Source organism: Bombina bombina, chromosome 3, assembly GCF_027579735.1.
Source record: "Bombina bombina isolate aBomBom1 chromosome 3, aBomBom1.pri, whole genome shotgun sequence".
In the NCBI taxonomy this organism is placed as follows: domain Eukaryota; kingdom Metazoa; phylum Chordata; class Amphibia; order Anura; family Bombinatoridae; genus Bombina; species Bombina bombina.
The window spans coordinates 306,341,982-306,360,844 of record NC_069501.1 but is presented as its reverse complement, the minus strand read 5'-3'; the positions used below and the strand labels follow the sequence as shown (position 1 = coordinate 306,360,844).

At 37.6% G+C, this 18,863-nt stretch overlaps 1 protein-coding gene across 2 annotated transcripts in view; it reads left to right on the top strand.

The window, feature by feature from the left end:
* Nucleotides 1–18,863, top strand: part of SH3KBP1 (SH3 domain containing kinase binding protein 1) — a 950,191-nt gene that overhangs the window by 159,801 nt on the left and 771,527 nt on the right. For both annotated transcript variants that reach the window (XM_053706396.1, XM_053706397.1), the window contains exon 2: nucleotides 17,995–18,152. In XM_053706396.1, the coding sequence (XP_053562371.1) occupies nucleotides 17,995–18,152 (158 nt within the window). The remainder of the gene's footprint in view (nucleotides 1–17,994; nucleotides 18,153–18,863) is intronic.

Here is an 18,863-nt window from a genome sequence, read left to right as displayed (position 1 = left end):
TGGGAAAAAAAATACCAAAAAATAATTGGCATTTTAAAAATGTGCAAGATAAATTAAAGGGACGTTGTAGGTGAACACAGTGCAGTTTGCATGTAAAAAAATCAGCAAAAAAGTTATCATTGTTTAAAAAGAACAAGCAAATGTTTTTTTTTTACACTTTTGTTTTGTACAAACTATGTTTGTGCATGATTTTTTGGGGGGCTGATTATCAAAAACTCGCTGTTATAGAGAGAAATTATACAAAAATGTTTTTTTTAAGCATTAATTCACAAAGCAAGATAGAAACTCTAGTAAAAAATTGCCTTTCTAAAATTCTTTGAGGGACCTCACAGCACTGACGAGACTTCTAAAGAGAGCTTTAGAGAATCAGGGCCTTGAGAAGAAAAAAGTAGTTTTATTCAGCAAAAAATCTTAAATGGACTCCATATACAAAAGGAGCTTGTGGATGGAAAAATCACTGTATTTACCCCATGGTAAGCAGTAAATGATAAAAATCTTTATTATGCCTGTGGAAAAAAAAACACTTTTTAAAATGTTAAAATGTTTCATATAGAAAGATTTTGTGTAAGATGCTTATTTTGAATTTGGAGCTAACAGGAAGTGCATGTCTGTGTGCAACTGGGCCTTAAGGACTGACTGCTCACAGGCTGAAAAGCAGAACAGCCACCACTGATTTACTGGCGGGCAGTGACACACTTCAAAGGCATAAAAAGAAAAAAATGTTTTTGTCCTCCGTACATGACAAGTATATCACAGGTTTACAAAAAACTGTAATACATTTGGAAATGTCCCATTTAGATGCAACAAGGGGGAAAAAAAAGCAACTTGTCCTTTTAAGGTAAAATTACAATCTGTTTTTATGTACAATGTTTTATTAATGCAAACAGTTTTTTTCTAGTTAACAGATGCAAGTTAGCTGTCATATCACTCTTTACACTCGATTGTCCCTGCATAAGTTTTAATGCAGGGTGCTGCTATTTACTCCAGTAGTTCCGTAGCAAAAAAATGCTTTGCCTTCAAGGCTTAAAAATAAAAGAAAGTGTTACTACCATAACGGTAACTGTGTAAACAAATACATACAGCCTCTAATGAAATATTTTCACTTGTCTTCACAAAATGCCTCAATATATGTGTGAGCTAGATCAAGTATTTCCTTTAAGTGATGGTAAACGTTCCCCTTTGTATAAACAGATACAGGATGTTAGCAATAATTTAGATGGAGTTTAATAAATAAGTTGTAATGAAAATGTGCTGTAACTTACTTTTTAATGTAGTGTTAGTTACCCCACGCTCTGGCCGCCTGCTTCAAAAGTAATTTTCTTTCCTAAGATATGGAGAGTCCACAACGTCATTCAATTACTAGTGAGAATATAACTTCTGGCCAGCAGGAGAAGGCAAAGAGCACCACAGCAAAGCTGTTAAGTGTCATTCCCCTACCCATAATCCCCAGTCATTCTCTTTGCCTCTGTCAATGGAGGAGGTGAAGTTTGGTGTCTGAAGAAATTAATTCTTTTTTCGGGTATTTTTCCCTGCAAGCAAGGATTTGGGTTTAGCTGAGTCCACGTCAATCTCTTTAGTAGAGTAGTGGTGGCTTTTAAGCAATTAGGAAGTTGTGAGGTAGTCCTTGCTTTGTTTCCTAACACATTGCTGCCCATGCTACAGAAAGCCAGAGTTGGTTACTCTGTTCTTACTTTTTCTACAGGTCTCTGTAAGGAGTATGTGTCCTTTCACGCCTTGTGAGCTGTCTTCCTGCCGGACAGCTAGACTGCCAGTAAGTGCTTTTGTCTTCTAGGTCTTGGAGAATTGCACTTCAGAAGAATATGTCATATGCAGTAGATGGGGACATTTTCAAAATCCTTTATTATGCAGGATTTTCTTTGGCAGTGGGCAGGCACATTATTTATGTTCAGACTAGAGGTTAATCTTCCCTTTATTTAGACGTTTTTCCTCTTTGGCTAATTTTGTTGAAATACTTTATTAGTATGTGTGTGGCTCATGTTTTATACAGGCATTTATGTATAAACTTACAATTTGGCAGTTGGTTTTCTTTGCTTGCTTAGCTAGAACAGGCTAACTGACAGACTGTTTGAGCGTTTGTGTAAATTAAGCTCTGGTGTTGTAGGCAGAGGGAACCTCGTGTCTTTTACTTGCTGCGTAGTTTCCTCTCTCTGCCGGTCATGTGACTTCTCTCTGCTGTTGGATATTCACGGAGCGGCGTCATTGAATTTCAGTCTCTTCAGTGTCAATCTACTATATGATCGTTTTAGAGACTTCTGGCAGCCAAATTGTGTATAAGTGTTAACGGTAAGGCACCTCAGGTGTAGGGGGCCTAATTGGTTTATTATTTTTAAGAATTTTTGCATAACGTTAAGCGGCTGTGGTATTAAAAATTCTTAAAGTGACAGTGTAGTTAAAAAATTTCTACAATTTGGGGAATTTTTTATTTAGTATTATGGACATGGACCAAGACTTTGTGTCTTTTGACAAATGCTTGTTATGCCTTGAAGCACAAATTGTTTTGCCGATGCAATTCTGTGCTGCATGCTTAACTAGAACACTTCAATTTAAAGATAAATTGTTGCCCTCTGAGCCCAATGTCTCGCAGGATGATGCTGTTCAGGCAATGCATCTATGGCATCACATACAGTGCCCTACAGTTCCTCTCAGCCTCCTGGAGGAGTTTATTTACCTGCAGATTTTGCTGCACAGGTATCTTCTGCGGTAGCTGCAGCATTATCTGCTTTTCCTTTGCTGGCTTCTCTGTCCTAGCCCATAGGGCATTGTGGCTAAAATCCTGGTCAGCTGATGTTACCTCTAAGTCCAAGCTTCTGGCGCTTCCTTACAAGGGTAAGACCTTGATCGGACCTGGTTTGGCAGAAATAATTTATGATATTACATGTGGAAAAGGGTCTTTTCTACCGCAAGACAAAAAGAACAGACTCAAAGGGCGTTCAAGTAATTGTCGTTCCTTTCATAATTTCAAAGATCAAAGGTCTTCCTCTCCCTATTCCAAGCAAGCAGGAGCAGTCCAAGTCTTCCTGGAAGCCCAATCAGTCTTGGAATAAGTAGAAGCAATCAAATAAACCCTCAGCTGAGTCTAAGTCAGCCTGAAGGGTTGGCCCCGGTCGGGGAACAGATCAAATGGGGGGAAGACTTTCCCTGCTTAGTCAAGCGTGGAGACGAGATGTCCCAGATCCTTGGGCTGTGGACATAGTATCTCAGGGTTACAAAATAGAATTCAAAACTTTCCCTCCCAGGGGCAGATTCCACCTCTCAAGATTATCTGCAGACCAGGTAAAAAGAGAGGCATTCCTGTGTTCAGGACCTTTCCTCCCTGGCAGTGATTGTTCCAGTAAGGGAACAGGGTCTAGGATTCTATTGAAATCTGTTTGTGGTTCCCAAAAAAGAGGGAACTTTTTGACCCATTTTAGACCTAAAGTGCCTCAACAAGTTTCTCAGGGTACTGTCCTTCGAAATGGAAACCATTCGTTCCATTCTTCCTTTGGTCCAAAAGGGTCAGTTCATGACGACCATGGACCTGAAAGATGTGTATTTTCATGTTCCCATTCACAGGGATCATCACAAATTCCTGACATTCGCCTTTATATACAAACACTTTCAGTTTGGGGCTCTTCCGTTGGGACTTGCCACAGCTCCCAGAAGATCTCAAAGGTTCTGGGGGCTCTCTTGGCAGTGATCAGGTCTCGGGGAATTGCATTTGCACCATACCTGGATGACTTATTGGTTCAGGTGCCATCTTTTCAACAAGCAAACTCTCATACTGGTATCTTGTTGTCTATTCTACTTTCCTACGGTTGGAAAGTGAATCTGTCAAGAGTTCCCTTGTTCCAGCTACAAGGGGGGTTTTCTTAGGGATCATAATAGATTCCCTATCTATGAAAAATTTTCTGATGGAGGTCAGAAAATCCAAAATTCTCTTCTCTTACCTCTCTCTTCAGTCTACTGTTCAGCCATCAGTGGCTCAATGTATGGAGGTAATTGGTCTGATGGTCACTTCCATGGACATCATTCCTTTTGCTCAATTCCATTTGAGAGCTCTGCAATTATGCATGCTCAGACAATGAAACAGAGACCATTCAGATCTGTCTCAGAGGATAGATCTAGACCAGTCAACAAAAGACTCTCTCTCGTGGTGGCTTTCTCTGGACCATCTGCCTCAGGGCACATGCTTTCGATGACCTTCCTGGGTGATTGTGACCGTGGACGCCAGACTGCTAGGCTGGAGAGCAGTCTGGGACTTGTTAAAGGTGCAGGGACTATGGATTCAGGTGGAATCTGCTCTCCACATAAACATCTTGGAGTTGAGTGCGATTTACAATGCTCTGATGGCTTGGCCTCAATTGTCTTTAGCCCAGTTTATCAGGTTTCAGTCAGACAACATCACCTCAGTGGCTTACGTCAACCACCAGGGAGGAACTCGGAGATCCTTAGCCATGAAGGAGGTGGCATGGATTATTCAGTGGGCGGAGTGGACAACTGGGGAGCAGATTTCCTGAGCAGACAGACATTTCATCCCAGGGATTGGGCTCTCCATCCGGAGGTGTTCTCCAGGTTAACCCTCACATGAGGGGTGCCGGAGTTAGATCGGATGGCGTCTCCGCAGAACGCCAAGCTTCCAAGTTACGGTTTAAGGTCAAGAGATCCTCAGGCCGCTCTGATAGATGATCTGGAAAATCCTTGGGATTTTGGTCTAGCATACCTGTTTCCTCCATTTACGCTCCTTCCACGAGTTATTGCTCGTATCAAACAAGAGAGAGCATCAGTAATTCTAATAGCTCCTGCATGGTCTTTCAGGATCTGGTATGCAGACCTAGTGAAGATGTCATCTCAGCCGCCTTGGAGGTTGCCTCTTAGGAAGGACCTTCTACCTCAGGGTCCATTCCTCCACCCAAATCTCGTTTCTCTGAAGCTGACTGCTTGGAAATTGAACACTTAGTTCTGTCTAAGTGTGGATTTTCTGAGTCGGTCATTGAGACCATGATCCAGGCTCGCAAGCCTGTTAATCGAAAAAATTACCATAAGGTATGGCATAAATACCTTTATTGGTGTGATTCTAAGGGCTACTCTTGGAGTAGGGTCAGGATTCCTAGAATTTTGTCTTTTTTCCAAGAAGGTCTGGAGAAAGGGTTGTCAGTCAGTTCTCTGAAAGGTCAGATTTCTGCATTATCTATTTTGTTACACAAGCGTCTGGCAGATGTGCCAGATGTTCAATCTTTTTGTCAGGCCCTGGTAGGAATCAGGCCTGTGTTTAAACCTGTTGCTCCTCCTTGGAGCCTTAATCTTGTTCTTAAAGTTTTTCAGCAGGTTCCGTTTGAGCCAATGCATTCCCATAGATATTAAGTTGCTATCTTGAAAGGTTTTGTTTCTTATTGCTATCTCTTCTGCTCGGAGAGTTTCAGAATTTTCGGCTTTGCAGTGTGATTCTCCTTACCTGGGGTTTCTTCCTAAAGTGGTTTCGGATAGAAATATTAATCAGGAAATTGTTGTTCCTTCTCTCTGTCCCAATCCTTCTTCTCATAAAGAATGTCTTTTGCACAACTTGGATGTTGTGCATTCTCTAAAATACTACCTGCAGGCGACTAAGGATTTTCGCCAGTCTTCTGCTCTGTTTGTTTGTTTGTTAGGAAAACGTAAGGGTCAGAAGGCTACTTCTACTTCTCTTTCCCTCTGGTTGAGAAGTATGATTCATTTTGCTTATGAGACTGCTGGACAGCAGCCTCTTGAGAGAATTACAGCTCATTCCACTAGGGCTGTCTCCTCTTCTTGGGCTTTCAAAAATGAAGCTTCTGTGGAACAGATTTGCAAGGCTGCAACTTGGTCCTCTCTGCATACTTTTTCCAAATTTGATACTTTTGCCTCAGCTGAGGCCTCTTTTGGGAGAAAGGTTCTTCAAGCAGTGGTGCCTTCTGTTTAGGTCTGCCTGTCTTGTTCTCCCTCCCTGTTCATTCTGTGTCCTCTAGCTTTGGTTATTGGTTCCCACTAGTAATTGAATGACGTTGTGGACTCTCCATATCTTAGGAAAGAAAACAAAATGTATGCTTACCTGATAAATGTCTTTCTTTCTGGATATGGAGAGTTCACGACCCCACCCTTTATTAAGACAGTTATTTTTTACTTAACCTCAGGCACCGCTACAACTTTGTGTTATTCCTATTCCATTTCCCTTTGGTCGAATGACTGGGGATTATAGGTAGGGGAGTGACACTTAACAGCTTTGCTGTGGTGCTCTTTGTCTCCTCCTGCTGGCCAGGAGTGATATTCCCACTAGTAATTGAATGACGTTGTGGACTCTCCATATCCAGAAAGATAGAAATTTATCAGGTAAGCATACATTTTGTTTTTCTTGTGAGCGAACGTTTTGAACTGTTCCCCAATTGGGGCCGTAACCATATGACACTCACACAATGTTAGAGCACCAATTGGAGCTGCTGGTGCAACGCCTCCCCCTGCTGACTCACGGCCAATCGGCCGCCAGCAGGGAGATGTCAATCAACCCGATCGTACTCGATAGGGTTGATTTCCGGCGATGTCTGTCTGCCTGCTCAGAGCAGACGGACAGGTTATGGAGCAGCGGTCTTTAGACCGCTGCTTCATAACTGGTGTTTCTGGAGAGTCTGAAGACTCGCCAGGAACACGGCTTTTTAAGCTCCGTTCGGAGTATGATAAATATGGGCCAATGTCTTATGCAGCTAAATCTGATAGGTAGAATCATTAATAAGGACAGTTCCGAAAGTATCGGCTGGGAAGGGAGGGGCCAGGGTTATAATAAGTAGTAGGATATGGGGGATGAATAAAATAAGGGGTAAGGGAGAGGGTGGAGAAGGAAAGAGGAAAGAGAAAAAAAAACAGGGCACATATGCAGCAGGTAGGAGTCTAAATCAGTCAGGGTATTTCTCAACCCATAGAGACCAGGTCATTTGGTAGAAGTCAACCTTGTCTAGGATTCTATGTGAATATAGTTCCATCTGTTTAATATAATGGACTGTGGTAAGAACTTGAGATATAAGGGGTGGATCCTTGTGTTTCCACATTCTGGCAATCGTTAGGAGGTATATTTCTAGAGCTTCCCTGGCATGCGTTAAATTTTCGTCATGCATGTGGAGTAGGGATATCTCTGGCTTGAATGGAAGGGCAATGTTTAATGAGTTAAATATTCTGAAGAGCTTCTGCCAGAGGGGTTGGATCCTGGGGCAAGACCACCACACATGTAGGGAGGTAACCAGTTGTCTGCATTCTCTCCAACACATGGGGGATTGAGTGCCATATATCCTATGCAATGTAGAGGGTACCAGGTACCATCGGACTAGGAGGATTGTTTATTTAAAAATAATAATAGGGATTTTTTTCACTATTTATTTTAGTTTGATACACTTACTACTATATAATTTTAAATAGGATCAATTGAACCCCTACCAGCCATCACAAAACTGGCAGATATTGCACAGTGTGAAAGAAATCTAATTAAACATCTTACGTATAATATGTTATGATTACTAAAAGTGCCCGTTTATAAATATGGAATCAACATTTACTAAATCACCCTATTGTCTTTGATACTTTTCAAAAAAGCACCTATCCTTTCCTTCACCCTCCGACCCTTTTGTTATATATAAATGCCAAATTTGTTTTATTTAATCACAGATGTGACCCACACAAATATTGCACTACGCACATGATGTTGATGGGGATAAAATAACCTTCAAGTATTATCTCACAAATTAACAATTTTTTATATTTTTATAGAATAGCACCAATATAGTAGAATATCCTTCTTATTAAAATGTACTATAAGTAAACATGTTTTATTATAGTTCCTGATAGCTTCATGTAAGATTTAATATTGTCCCTTTAATCGATTCCGGAATCTATTATTCATATCTTAAGTTATATTTAGAACTCTAGATGGCTTGACAATAAACTGACAAAATACAAGTTTTAGTTACAGCATGAATAAACACCTACACCTATAAGAGGTGTGACTAACAGGTAATGCAATATGGCCACTGTAAGAGAGTATTAAAGGACGTTGTAATTGGAGGTAAAACTTCTTGATAAAGGCCACCACATAGGCTGAAACGCGTTGATGGACCTCCACCAGTTAATGAAATTCAGAGCGCTCTGACAGACATACTGGTTTTGTACTTCTTCCCGAAAAACTAAACGGAATACTAACAGTTTAAACTGACGCTAAATAAACCGCTCCTGATTGGCTTATCCACTACACGTTACTGGTGAATGCGGAAGGAAGCCCAGAGTCTGAGACACAGCAAGTTTGAGCAAGTCTGCCTAAGTATACGAGCACAAGGATTAGTGCTGCCACAACGGATACACCGAATAAAGTGGTGAAGTATACCGGGCTATTTTGCTCATTGGGATTTTAAAGAATAAAAGGTATCGTTCTCTCAACTACTATTAGACATCACGAGTGGCTCATAAGATTACCTGCTACACTATTGACTGTGCTAAGCGGATAACCGTTGAGGGCTAAGTATTGTATTGTGTGTTCTCTAAACCTCTATAAAAGGGAATATTGATTGATCTTAATTAATCTTGCATTTAATTTAGTTATAACCACCGGTGGTTTATATTTGAATTAGTTTTTTTTTTTTAACATTATCTTTCTTATCTGTGATATATATTGTTTTAATTGAAGTGTTAGATTTTGTATTCCAATAAGGATCTTATTTTTATAACAAATATATATATATTTTTTCTATATCCTACTGAATGTGTTTTGCTGTGTAGCGCATCTTCTTAACTTTTACATTGTCACTGGTTCACCCACAGTGTTCAGCTAGCTCCCAGTGGCGCATTGCTGCTATTTCAAAAAAGAATACCAAGAGAATTAAGCAAATTTGATAATAGAAGTAAATTGAAAAGTTATTTAAATTGAATGCTCTGTCTGAACGACAAACGTAGTTTTTTGGGTTTCTTGTCCCTTTAAATTTCCTGTTTTCTTTTTCCTGCTTCCTAGGGGCCACAAAAACTACTGCAGAGGGCCGTATGTTAGTCATCACTGCTTTAAACACGCTGTTTCAAATATTTAGACTTCTTATGTACATTTATAGAGCATCAAATCTACTCTTTAGCTCCATATATTCAGTGTTTATGGGAATTACTCCCTTATCTTCTTGCTTTCAAATGATTTTAAATGCTGAACAGTATGTTCTGTTTAAGAAAAAAATCTGACATGAGTTAAATAGAATAATTACTAAATAACTATTTTTTCACAAGAATAATACTGCTGGGGCTGGCTCTATGCTAGTACTGAGTTTTGACAAGCTTCTTGCATTAATAGCTTAGAGACCCACGCGCCTTGTTATTTCCGTCTCAGTAAAACTCTATATTCCATTTATTATTTAAAAACTTGGCAGGCTGCAGCTGGGTCCTGATTCTATTGCATAAGTCATAGCTACTTTACAGTAGGTAATTTTATTATTTATTTGTATGTTATCATATTTATTCTTCCATGATTATCCCTATGTAAACATTGATAGCTGAAAGCTTAGGTCATGTCTGCACAACTCCAATTCCCAAAGGTTAGGTTTATATAAACTATAACTTATTGTTTAACAAAAAATGTTTATTTAGTGGAAAGTTTAGGAATGGCTAGGGATGGATGGAGCACCTTAGGGGTTAATATAGCAGCTAGGTAAGAGGAGGTTAGTGGGCAGTGCAGAGGGGAGTGGCAAAGGTAATTTAAATCGGCATTTTAGTGCAAACATTGCATGCTGTAATTTGTTACATCATGCAATTTCTGAGCTACCAATGCTGCAACTCTATGGGCTCAATATATCAAGCCCTTCTCCTCCGTATGACTGCAAGAGAACCTGCAGTCACGATTTATCGCTGCTTCCTTACCCTCTTCTCCACCTCTTAGGTGGAGAATTTCAATCTCTCCGGTCTCGTCTGATCGGGGAGATTGACAGCTCTTGCCCGTGCGTGATTGGCTGTGCGTGGGCAGGGGGCGGGATTGCACTTGACCGCAAAATAGCGCTCTTGTGCAATCTTAAATTCTGGCAGCGGATTGTTGCCCGCCAGAGGAGAGCTGGGGCAGAAACGGCCAAATATGTACACCCCTGTCCGTCCTTGCTTGATAAATCGAGCCCTATGTGTTTAACCTCCTCATGTGACTTCAGTTGCTGATTGTTGGAATATATACCTAGCACCTGTGTAATCCTATATGCTCCGGCTGTCTTGACCTCTAGCTGTCAATAAGGAACTCTAAGAATATATGGATGTAACCTGAGCGCCTCAACTAGAAGTGGGCTAGGATGTGAATAGGTAGTACACGTGTATTTATTAATGACAATAAATGTTGACAGTTAAAACAATTAAAACAATAATAAAACAAAAATTTAAAACAATAAATAATATGCAAAGGTACCTATGTGGGATATTCAATTAGTACATTAACATGGATCCATGTTTATCAACATACAAAAAGACTGGTAAAATATGGCAGTAGACAATCTTGATAATAATATGCGAATAAAAGATATATATATATATATATATATATATATATATTGTAATCTGGCCAAGAGTGTTCAGTCTATGTTTAAATACTATTTATACTTCTGTATCTTTTAACATTCACTTATCTCACCAATTTCATACACAGCTTCCAGTACACATCACTTAGTTACAGCATTTTTTGCAATTTAATGTATTAGTTTTTTTCTTTATTATCTCATTATCCACTAATAGTATCTCACAGTTTTCATCAGAAATTCATTTTTTAAGCTATATTACATTTTCTTTTTTGCATTTTTCTTTTGCTTTTTTTTATATTGTAGCAACAAATAACACAGGTATACAATAGTGTGCATTTATTCTTTTGCAGTTTGCCTTTTTCTGGGTATGTTTATTTTTCTACATCACTAATCCAACTATTTCGTCAGATTGTATCCGGTAATACTTTTTGTCGATTAAAATCATGTGACTAATCATGAGTATAAATATCTTTTGTTTTAGCACACCCCTGCAAATGTTTCCATAGTGCACTGGTTTTGTTTTGTTGCCATTTATAGTTTATATGCACTCTTCACTCAAATATTTGAAATTGCGGCCTGACAAATATTAATATATATGTATATGGTCGTAAGACCGCTGCTCCTTAACTCATCAGCCACCTCTGAGGTGGCGGACAGCAATCATCCCTATCCGATCGGGATGATTGACACCCCCTACTAGTGGCCGATTGGCCGCGAATGTGCAGGGGGTGGCATTGCACAAGCATTTCACCAGAAATGCTTGTGCAGGATAAATGCCAACAGCGTATGCTTTCGGCATTTCTCGATGTCGGGCGGACATGATCCGCTACAGCGGATCATGTCAGCCTGACATTTTGATAAATCTACCCTCAAGTATTTAAATGATCTTGCGGTAACTCGCAACATCAATATTAATAACAACATTATTGGATAATTAAAATGTTTTATAAGTATCTACGTAAATGGCATGTTTAGTCATCCTATAATATGTAACCACTATATGTTATTAAGAACTGTATATTTAATTTATATTGTTGCTACGCCATAACTATGGTTTCCATAGCAACGGTTTAAGCTAGTGACATATAAAAATAGAGTTGTTATAAATAATAGACTATGCCTGAAGAAACGGTTCAGAAAGGAGCTAAAAACGCATAGCATCACCATTTTAATAGTGTTTTTTTAACAATGGTTTTTAATCAAATAATTTGTATTTTTTTCAATATCTGTAAAAATCGGATCAAATTATTTTTGAATAAACGCTCCTGTTTCCAGTCTTATCAGTTGGCTGAAAAGTCTAAGCAATATGAGTTACACTATGAGGAGCCCTTTGTTTATTAATTTCAGAGATGACGGCATTGGTTTCCCAGACCATTTGAAGAGGAGCTGCCGATATCAGACTTGAGACTACTTTATCTTACAAAATTAGAATAAGTACAAACAGGATAAAAAAATTGGTTCCCACCTCCAAAAATAGTTCCTTGGTCATTTTAACCTGCTTATCTGTTTTCTCCTATGGTTTTTCAAGATAAAACTAGAAAAGTCATTTGTAATCCTGATTGCCCCAGACAAGACATTACAGGATTTGGTATGCGTATCTGGTTTAAATGTCCAGTTATCCGCCTTGACTAGGGTTGCCACCTTTTGCCCAGAATATTTCTGGACACTTTTTAAATGGTGGTGGAAAGGGTGTGTCTCAGGGCATGGCTTGGGGTATGGCTTAGTGCGGCCTCAAATTCAATATGAAATTAAATATATATATATATGTGTGTGTGTTTTATATATATTATATATATATATATATATTTATATTATATACAATATATATATATATATATATATATATATATATATATATTATATAATAATATATATAAGCACTAGGTGTGTCAGAGGCGCCTGTCACCTTATTACAGCCACAGTGTGTGTCACTGTGTGGGGCAGCAGCATCCTCCTGGGAGTCCAGCAGTGAGGCAGCACACGCTCTGCTATCCGTATGCATTGCCGGCTTGCCGCAGCCTGCAGAGAAGGCCTAAGAAAAAGGCAGCAGTAGTAGTGTGCGTCATGCTGCATGTAGCCAGCAGGCTGTACAACCCAGGAGGATGCGGCTTAAACCAAGCCCAATTCCTGTTGCTGCAACAGTAACGTGTGCCTGCTGCCCTGGAGTTGGCCCGCCCACTCCACCCGACTCACACTCACATCACCTCTTCCTCCCCTGGGCTGTATTTTACTTGCTGAGAAGGTAAATTACAGGCCAGATGGCAGACCAATGCACCACATGTAGGAGGAGTCCGGGACATTCAGAGGATGACCCGGGACACTCCTCCTGATTCCAGGGCTGTCCCGGTGATACCGGGGCAGGTGGCAACCCTAGCCTTGACCTCTTTTTTTTTTGCAGTCAGAACTTTTGTCTAAAGGTCCTTTTTTTCCATTTTGATTTCTAGTCTCTAAAACCTATTGGCATGGAAATTGAACGCTTAGTTCTGAGACATAGATGTTTCTCACAAAACAAAATTTATCACAAAGTTTGGAAAACTTACAATGTATAGATCATACTTTTCCTGACATTCTTGTAGAATCCTATGGATTCTTCAGTTTTTACAGGATGTTTTAGATAAGGATGTATCTGTCAATTACCTGACAGAGCAGATATCTGCTCGTTCATTTTATTTCTCGGAAGATTGCCAGCTTTACTGATATTACTTATTATTTTTGCTCAGGCCCTGGTCTGAATTAAACCTATTATCAAACCTATTTTTCCTTCTAAGAGTTTTAACCTAGTGTTAAAGGGTTTTGCAGGCTGTTCCTTTTGAGCCTATACATGGACATTAGACTACTTTCTTGGAAAGGGTTGTCTCTCTTATCCTTTTTGTATTGTTTGTTCTCTCTTTTGTGAGTCTCCTTATCGGATATTCCACCAGAATAAGGCTCTGCTATTTATTTAACCTCTGAATCAAAACTTTTGATTCACAAGGCTTATTTGGAGGTGGGTCACCCTCCACCAAAGCGGATTATGGCTAATTCTACTAGGTCAGTTGCCACTTCTTGGGTTTTCAAGAATGAGGCTTCAGTTGATCAAATTTGCAAGTCAGCCACTTGGTCATCTCTGCATACCTTTACTAAAATTTACGATTTTGATGTTTTTGATTCCTCTGAAGCAGCCTTTGGTAAAAAAGGATGTCTAGGCAGTTGTCTCACTTTACTGATTATGCCTGTTTTTTTTTTTTTTAGTTTATTATAACAGATTTTCTTCTTTTGGAGTTTGGATTTCATTTCTCAGTGAAAAAAAGCTGTTTTTCCCCTGCTCCTTTTTGGCTCTTATGTCTTTTTAACCTCACTACTTGGCTATACGTTAGACTAAGGCAGTCTAACTTTTCATGTTGGTGACACACTTTTTAGACCTACATAATTTTGCGACACAGTAATTCAGTTGTACTAGCAAAGAGGAGGTTAAACTAACTTGTTTTAAGAGATACAGACACATACATAAGTAATGTATTAACAAGTAACAGTATGTATGCACAAGAATTAAAAACAAGTTTAATAACACCAATAGCTACTTACTATTTTAATGGGATATATGAGGTTGATGGGATAAACACAGTTTCTGAATATTTAGTGGAATATTAGATAAAGACACTCGCATTTCATCATCAAGTTTTTTTAAGCTTCCACTTTCTATCCTTATATCAAGAGCAGGAGTAGCAATGCACTACTGGGAGCTAGCTGCAGAAAATAAACACTTTGACTTCTGCTCAGCATTTAAGTTGCCACCCTCAGAGCTCTGCGAGTTGCATTGACTACTGCCCGCAATGCAAACACACTGCTATCCCACTCACTGACTACACATGCAGTCACAAGCCGATTGAGGAGACTACACGTGCAGTCAGGAGCCAATGTGCAGCCAAAGCAGCCAATGGGAATAGTTTCAGTTCCCACTGAGCTGCCCCAATAGGTTAAGATGATCTGTGACCCACTAGGTATCAATCACGAGTCAACCATGTGATATGCGTAGCAAGCAACCGGAAAGTCGGAAACCAAAAAAAAAATGTAGAAAAAAAATGTGTTGAATCAGGGACACACCTACACACTGCTGCCGACACACTAATGTGTCACGACACACAGTTTGGAAAGCACTGGACAAAGGTAAGTGTGAGGTGGTAAGTTTTTTTTTAGGGCTCTTGGGGTTTTGGAGACTTTGCCTCCTTCTAGTAGTAGGAATGTTATTCCCATATGTAACAGATTGTGGACTCTCGCCACCATGAAATATTGAAATTATCAGGTAAATATAAATTATGTTTTTTTGTACACTGTCCCTTTAATTAAAAAATCTTCATTATTACAATGATAATATATTTTTGGTACATAAAAAAATTAAATAATGGTACACCTTTAAAAACCTGACAAAAAAGAAATGTGTGGTTTTATTATATACATTGTTATGAGCTGTTTCTCATGTATCCTGTTTTCTTTATTAAGTGACCATAAAGGGTAATAGCTTTTAGTTGTTTAACATCACTGAAAAATGTGCATGTTTTTATGGTGTAATTATCAGTTAGGTTCAGCATTATGTGTTTCAGTTGCTCCATAAATCTGATTATATTGGATACATGACAGAAACCTCTTATCTAGACTAGGCAATATTGTAGGTAATTGGATATAAAGCAGTCGTGAGTACCTCTTCATAAGATAAGGGCCAGCAGCCTAGCATTGGATATCCATCCATATGATAAAACAGGCGTTTAATTTATCCTTTCCACATAAAAAAACCACACATGCTGTAAACAGAAATCATTATATAAGGAATGTTGTACAAATGAAAGGAACTTTCCCACTTAGGACATAAAATAGTGTAACTGAATCCCTGTAAAATGATATAAACACACACATATACACATATATATATTATGATAATAGAAATTATTACATAATTTTTTCCCAAAGTTTTACAGTCAAACATAAACGGAAATAAAATATAAACTGAGCTCAGAATCGGCCACTAAGCAGCTGTATCTTTCAGGCATGTTTTTAGCAATTGGTTTACAGAAACACCCTTTAAAAGGCCCTGAGCTCTCTCTCCCACTGGGAGGTTGAGTTTTTCTGATGCCTATTGTTTATATAGGTTTTCTGTAGCCATTACAACAGTACTGAACATTTTTAGTGGAAGTTTCAACTTTAAAAACAGCTATTCCAAATGACAAAATAATCGTAAAGGAGCCATTTGCAAACATTTTACTACACTCCAGCAGGTACAATGGATCATCGAGAGCACATTAAAAGTTACAATATTTTATAGTACTGTTTCTCTTTAGAGCCCAGGACCTTGTTACTAGTAAATGTGCACAGATTCTAGTTAAGGAGTTAAGTAAGGTATAGTTATTTTAGTAAAAAATGTAGAGCACCTTTCACCTTTTTTCTCCATTAAATACATAAAACAAACTAATTATTAGCAATATAGAATTTTAGTCCTTGTATTGCAGATATTCAAATTCTAAGAAACCTGGTTTAGATATTTTATTCTGCACAATGTCTAAACTTTTCAGAATGTATCATTGTACATATGTATGTAAGCATTTTTTTTCTATGATAACAAATATTATTAATTGTTAGATGGTGTAATATAGAAAATAATATAACTCAGGTTTTAAACATATTTGTCTAAAAAAATCTGAAGTTAAGGCTGTTTCAGTGTATACTTAAACGAATACAGCAGTATAAGTTGTGTACTTTCTGCTAATGCTCGTTTGCATATAGGACTATCTTCATTTGCTTATTGACTGATAAGTACTTTATACTAAAGCTCATTGGCTAATAGAACTTCCCGCTATTACTCATTGACTGATAAGTACTTTCTACTAAAGCTCATTGGCTAATAGAACTTCCCGCTATTACTCATTGGCTGATAAGTACTTTCTACTAAAGCTCATTGGCTATTAGAACTTACCGCTATTACTCATTGGCTGATAAGTACTTTCTACTAAAGCTCATTGGCTAATAGAACTTCCCACTATTACTCATTGGCTGATAAGTACTTTTTGATAATGTGCATTGGTTAATAAGACTTTCTACTGAGGCTCATTGACGGTTAGATGGAAATACTCATTGAGCATACGCAAGGCATATGTATGATAAAATAAATTATAATGTCTTTTTAAGGGCTTGCTGTTACAATTATGATGGTTTGTAAAGGCATTTAATGCACATACAGTATATTTTAACTGCACATTTGTTATAAAAAATACATTAAAATAAGCTCTAGCTTCCTTCAGTATTTTTTAAGTGTGTGTGTGTTTTTTTAATCTCATTTTACTTAGTAGCTCTTGTTCCAACCTCATAGTTTATTCCTTAATTTTGTGTAACCTATCTCTAGGAGGTGTATTCCTACACAGCAATTTCCCCATTTTGGGATGGCAATATGTTGTTTTTTTATGCAGTTTTCAATTTCCTATTTTTATTCTCTCCCCATTAACAAAACACAACGTTCATGTTCCCTTTCTGAGGATCCAATGTATGTTTGTGGTCCATGTGTAAGTACTGCTTAGGGGCACTTACCTTTCTAAAAAAAAACATTACTAATATAATTACTGAATGTATCCACTGGTGACAGAAGAAAAAAGCTTGTATCTATTTTAGACAAATTCACTTTTGTGAACCAGTATTATTATTTTTACCACATCAATGATCTTTGATATTAAACATTTTCCAAGTAAAAAATAAAATAAAAATCCAAATATCGATTTGATGAAGTGCACATTATTTTTAAAGACTGGTATATTTTTTTATTACAATACATTTGCACTCATTAGATAAATACTTAAAGGAACATGAAATCTCAAATTTTTATTTCATGATTCAGCTATAGCATACAATTTAAAAAAAAATCCATTGCATTTCTTTGACCAAATTTGATTAATTCTATTTTTATCCTTTGTTGAAGGAACAGCAATGCATTACTGGGAGTTAGCTGAACACATTAGGGGATCCACATTGTCAGAAAAAAAACCTACTACTCATTTGAAGTTCAGACTAAGTGCAATTGCATTGTCGTTTTATCATGAATTTGTTGATTATGCAAATCTACTGTATTTACTGGTCCTTTAAATTATTTAAATTACAGGAAAAGGGTGCAAAATAAATAATGAAAGCACATTCCAACATTTTTATCAAACTGAAACTGTTTTATGTGGAAATTAATTATGAGTTTTATGCCATTTTAATGTCTATTAAAATGCTTTGTGTTATCAAAATAATACTTGTACGGTTTTACATAAAATATAATAAATTCTATAATTTTATACATTTGTCTCTCTAGTGGCCATATTGATTTTAGATTACATCAAACTATACAATATGTTCTCATTAATTATGCGGGCTTATTACATTTATTTCACAAAGCTTTCCTATCTCTGTTTTGAAGACCTTCATATTTTAACTAGCTCCCAGTAATTTCTTTCTTTGTGTATGTTTGTTTATTCAGTGGATGCAATAGTGGAATTTGACTACAAGGCTCAACATGATGACGAGTTGACCATAACAGCCGGTGAGATCATCACCAAAATAAAGAAGGAAGATGGTGGTTGGTGGGAAGGGGAGCTGAGGGGCAGAAGAGGTCTATTTCCCGACAACTTTGTAAGGGTAAGTAGCGCCGGATAGTAATTACGGTTATGTTTTTTTGTTTCAATCGGAAATAAATGTATGCAGAGTTGGAAAGCATTATATTAAACCAATAATTCTCAATACTGTGTGTGTGTATGTATGTGTGTGTGTGTGTGTGTGTGTGTGTATGTATATATATATATATATATATATATATATATATATATATATATAACTGCAAAGTCTGGTAAAATAATGTTGTAAGGCAGCAAATTTAAAAGGGTGGTTATTTTTAATTGTATTGACATGCACATTAGTAGAATGATTACATTAACAATAGAGCAACACACTAAAATTTTGAGTAACCGGCATAAGGTCATTGTGCTCTTTGAGTCCAATAATGAAATTATACCCCCATCTCTCTTTACACTACGGTCTAAACCCAACCAAAGTCAGTAGTGTCAAAGATAAAAGCTGGTCCCACCAGTATATATATATATATATATATATATATATATATATATATATATATATATATATATATATATATATATATATATATATATATATATATAGAGAGAGAGAGAGAGAGATAGAGATAATATAGGCAGTGGTAGGAGCACTCCTGTTAAAGAAACATGGTTAGTAAGCCTTTCCTGCCCCAGGTGCACTTCAGCAATAAATACACCTTTAGTTGAAAGGAAGTCACTCACAGGGTCTTTGTCCTTAAAATACAAAGTATTTATTAAC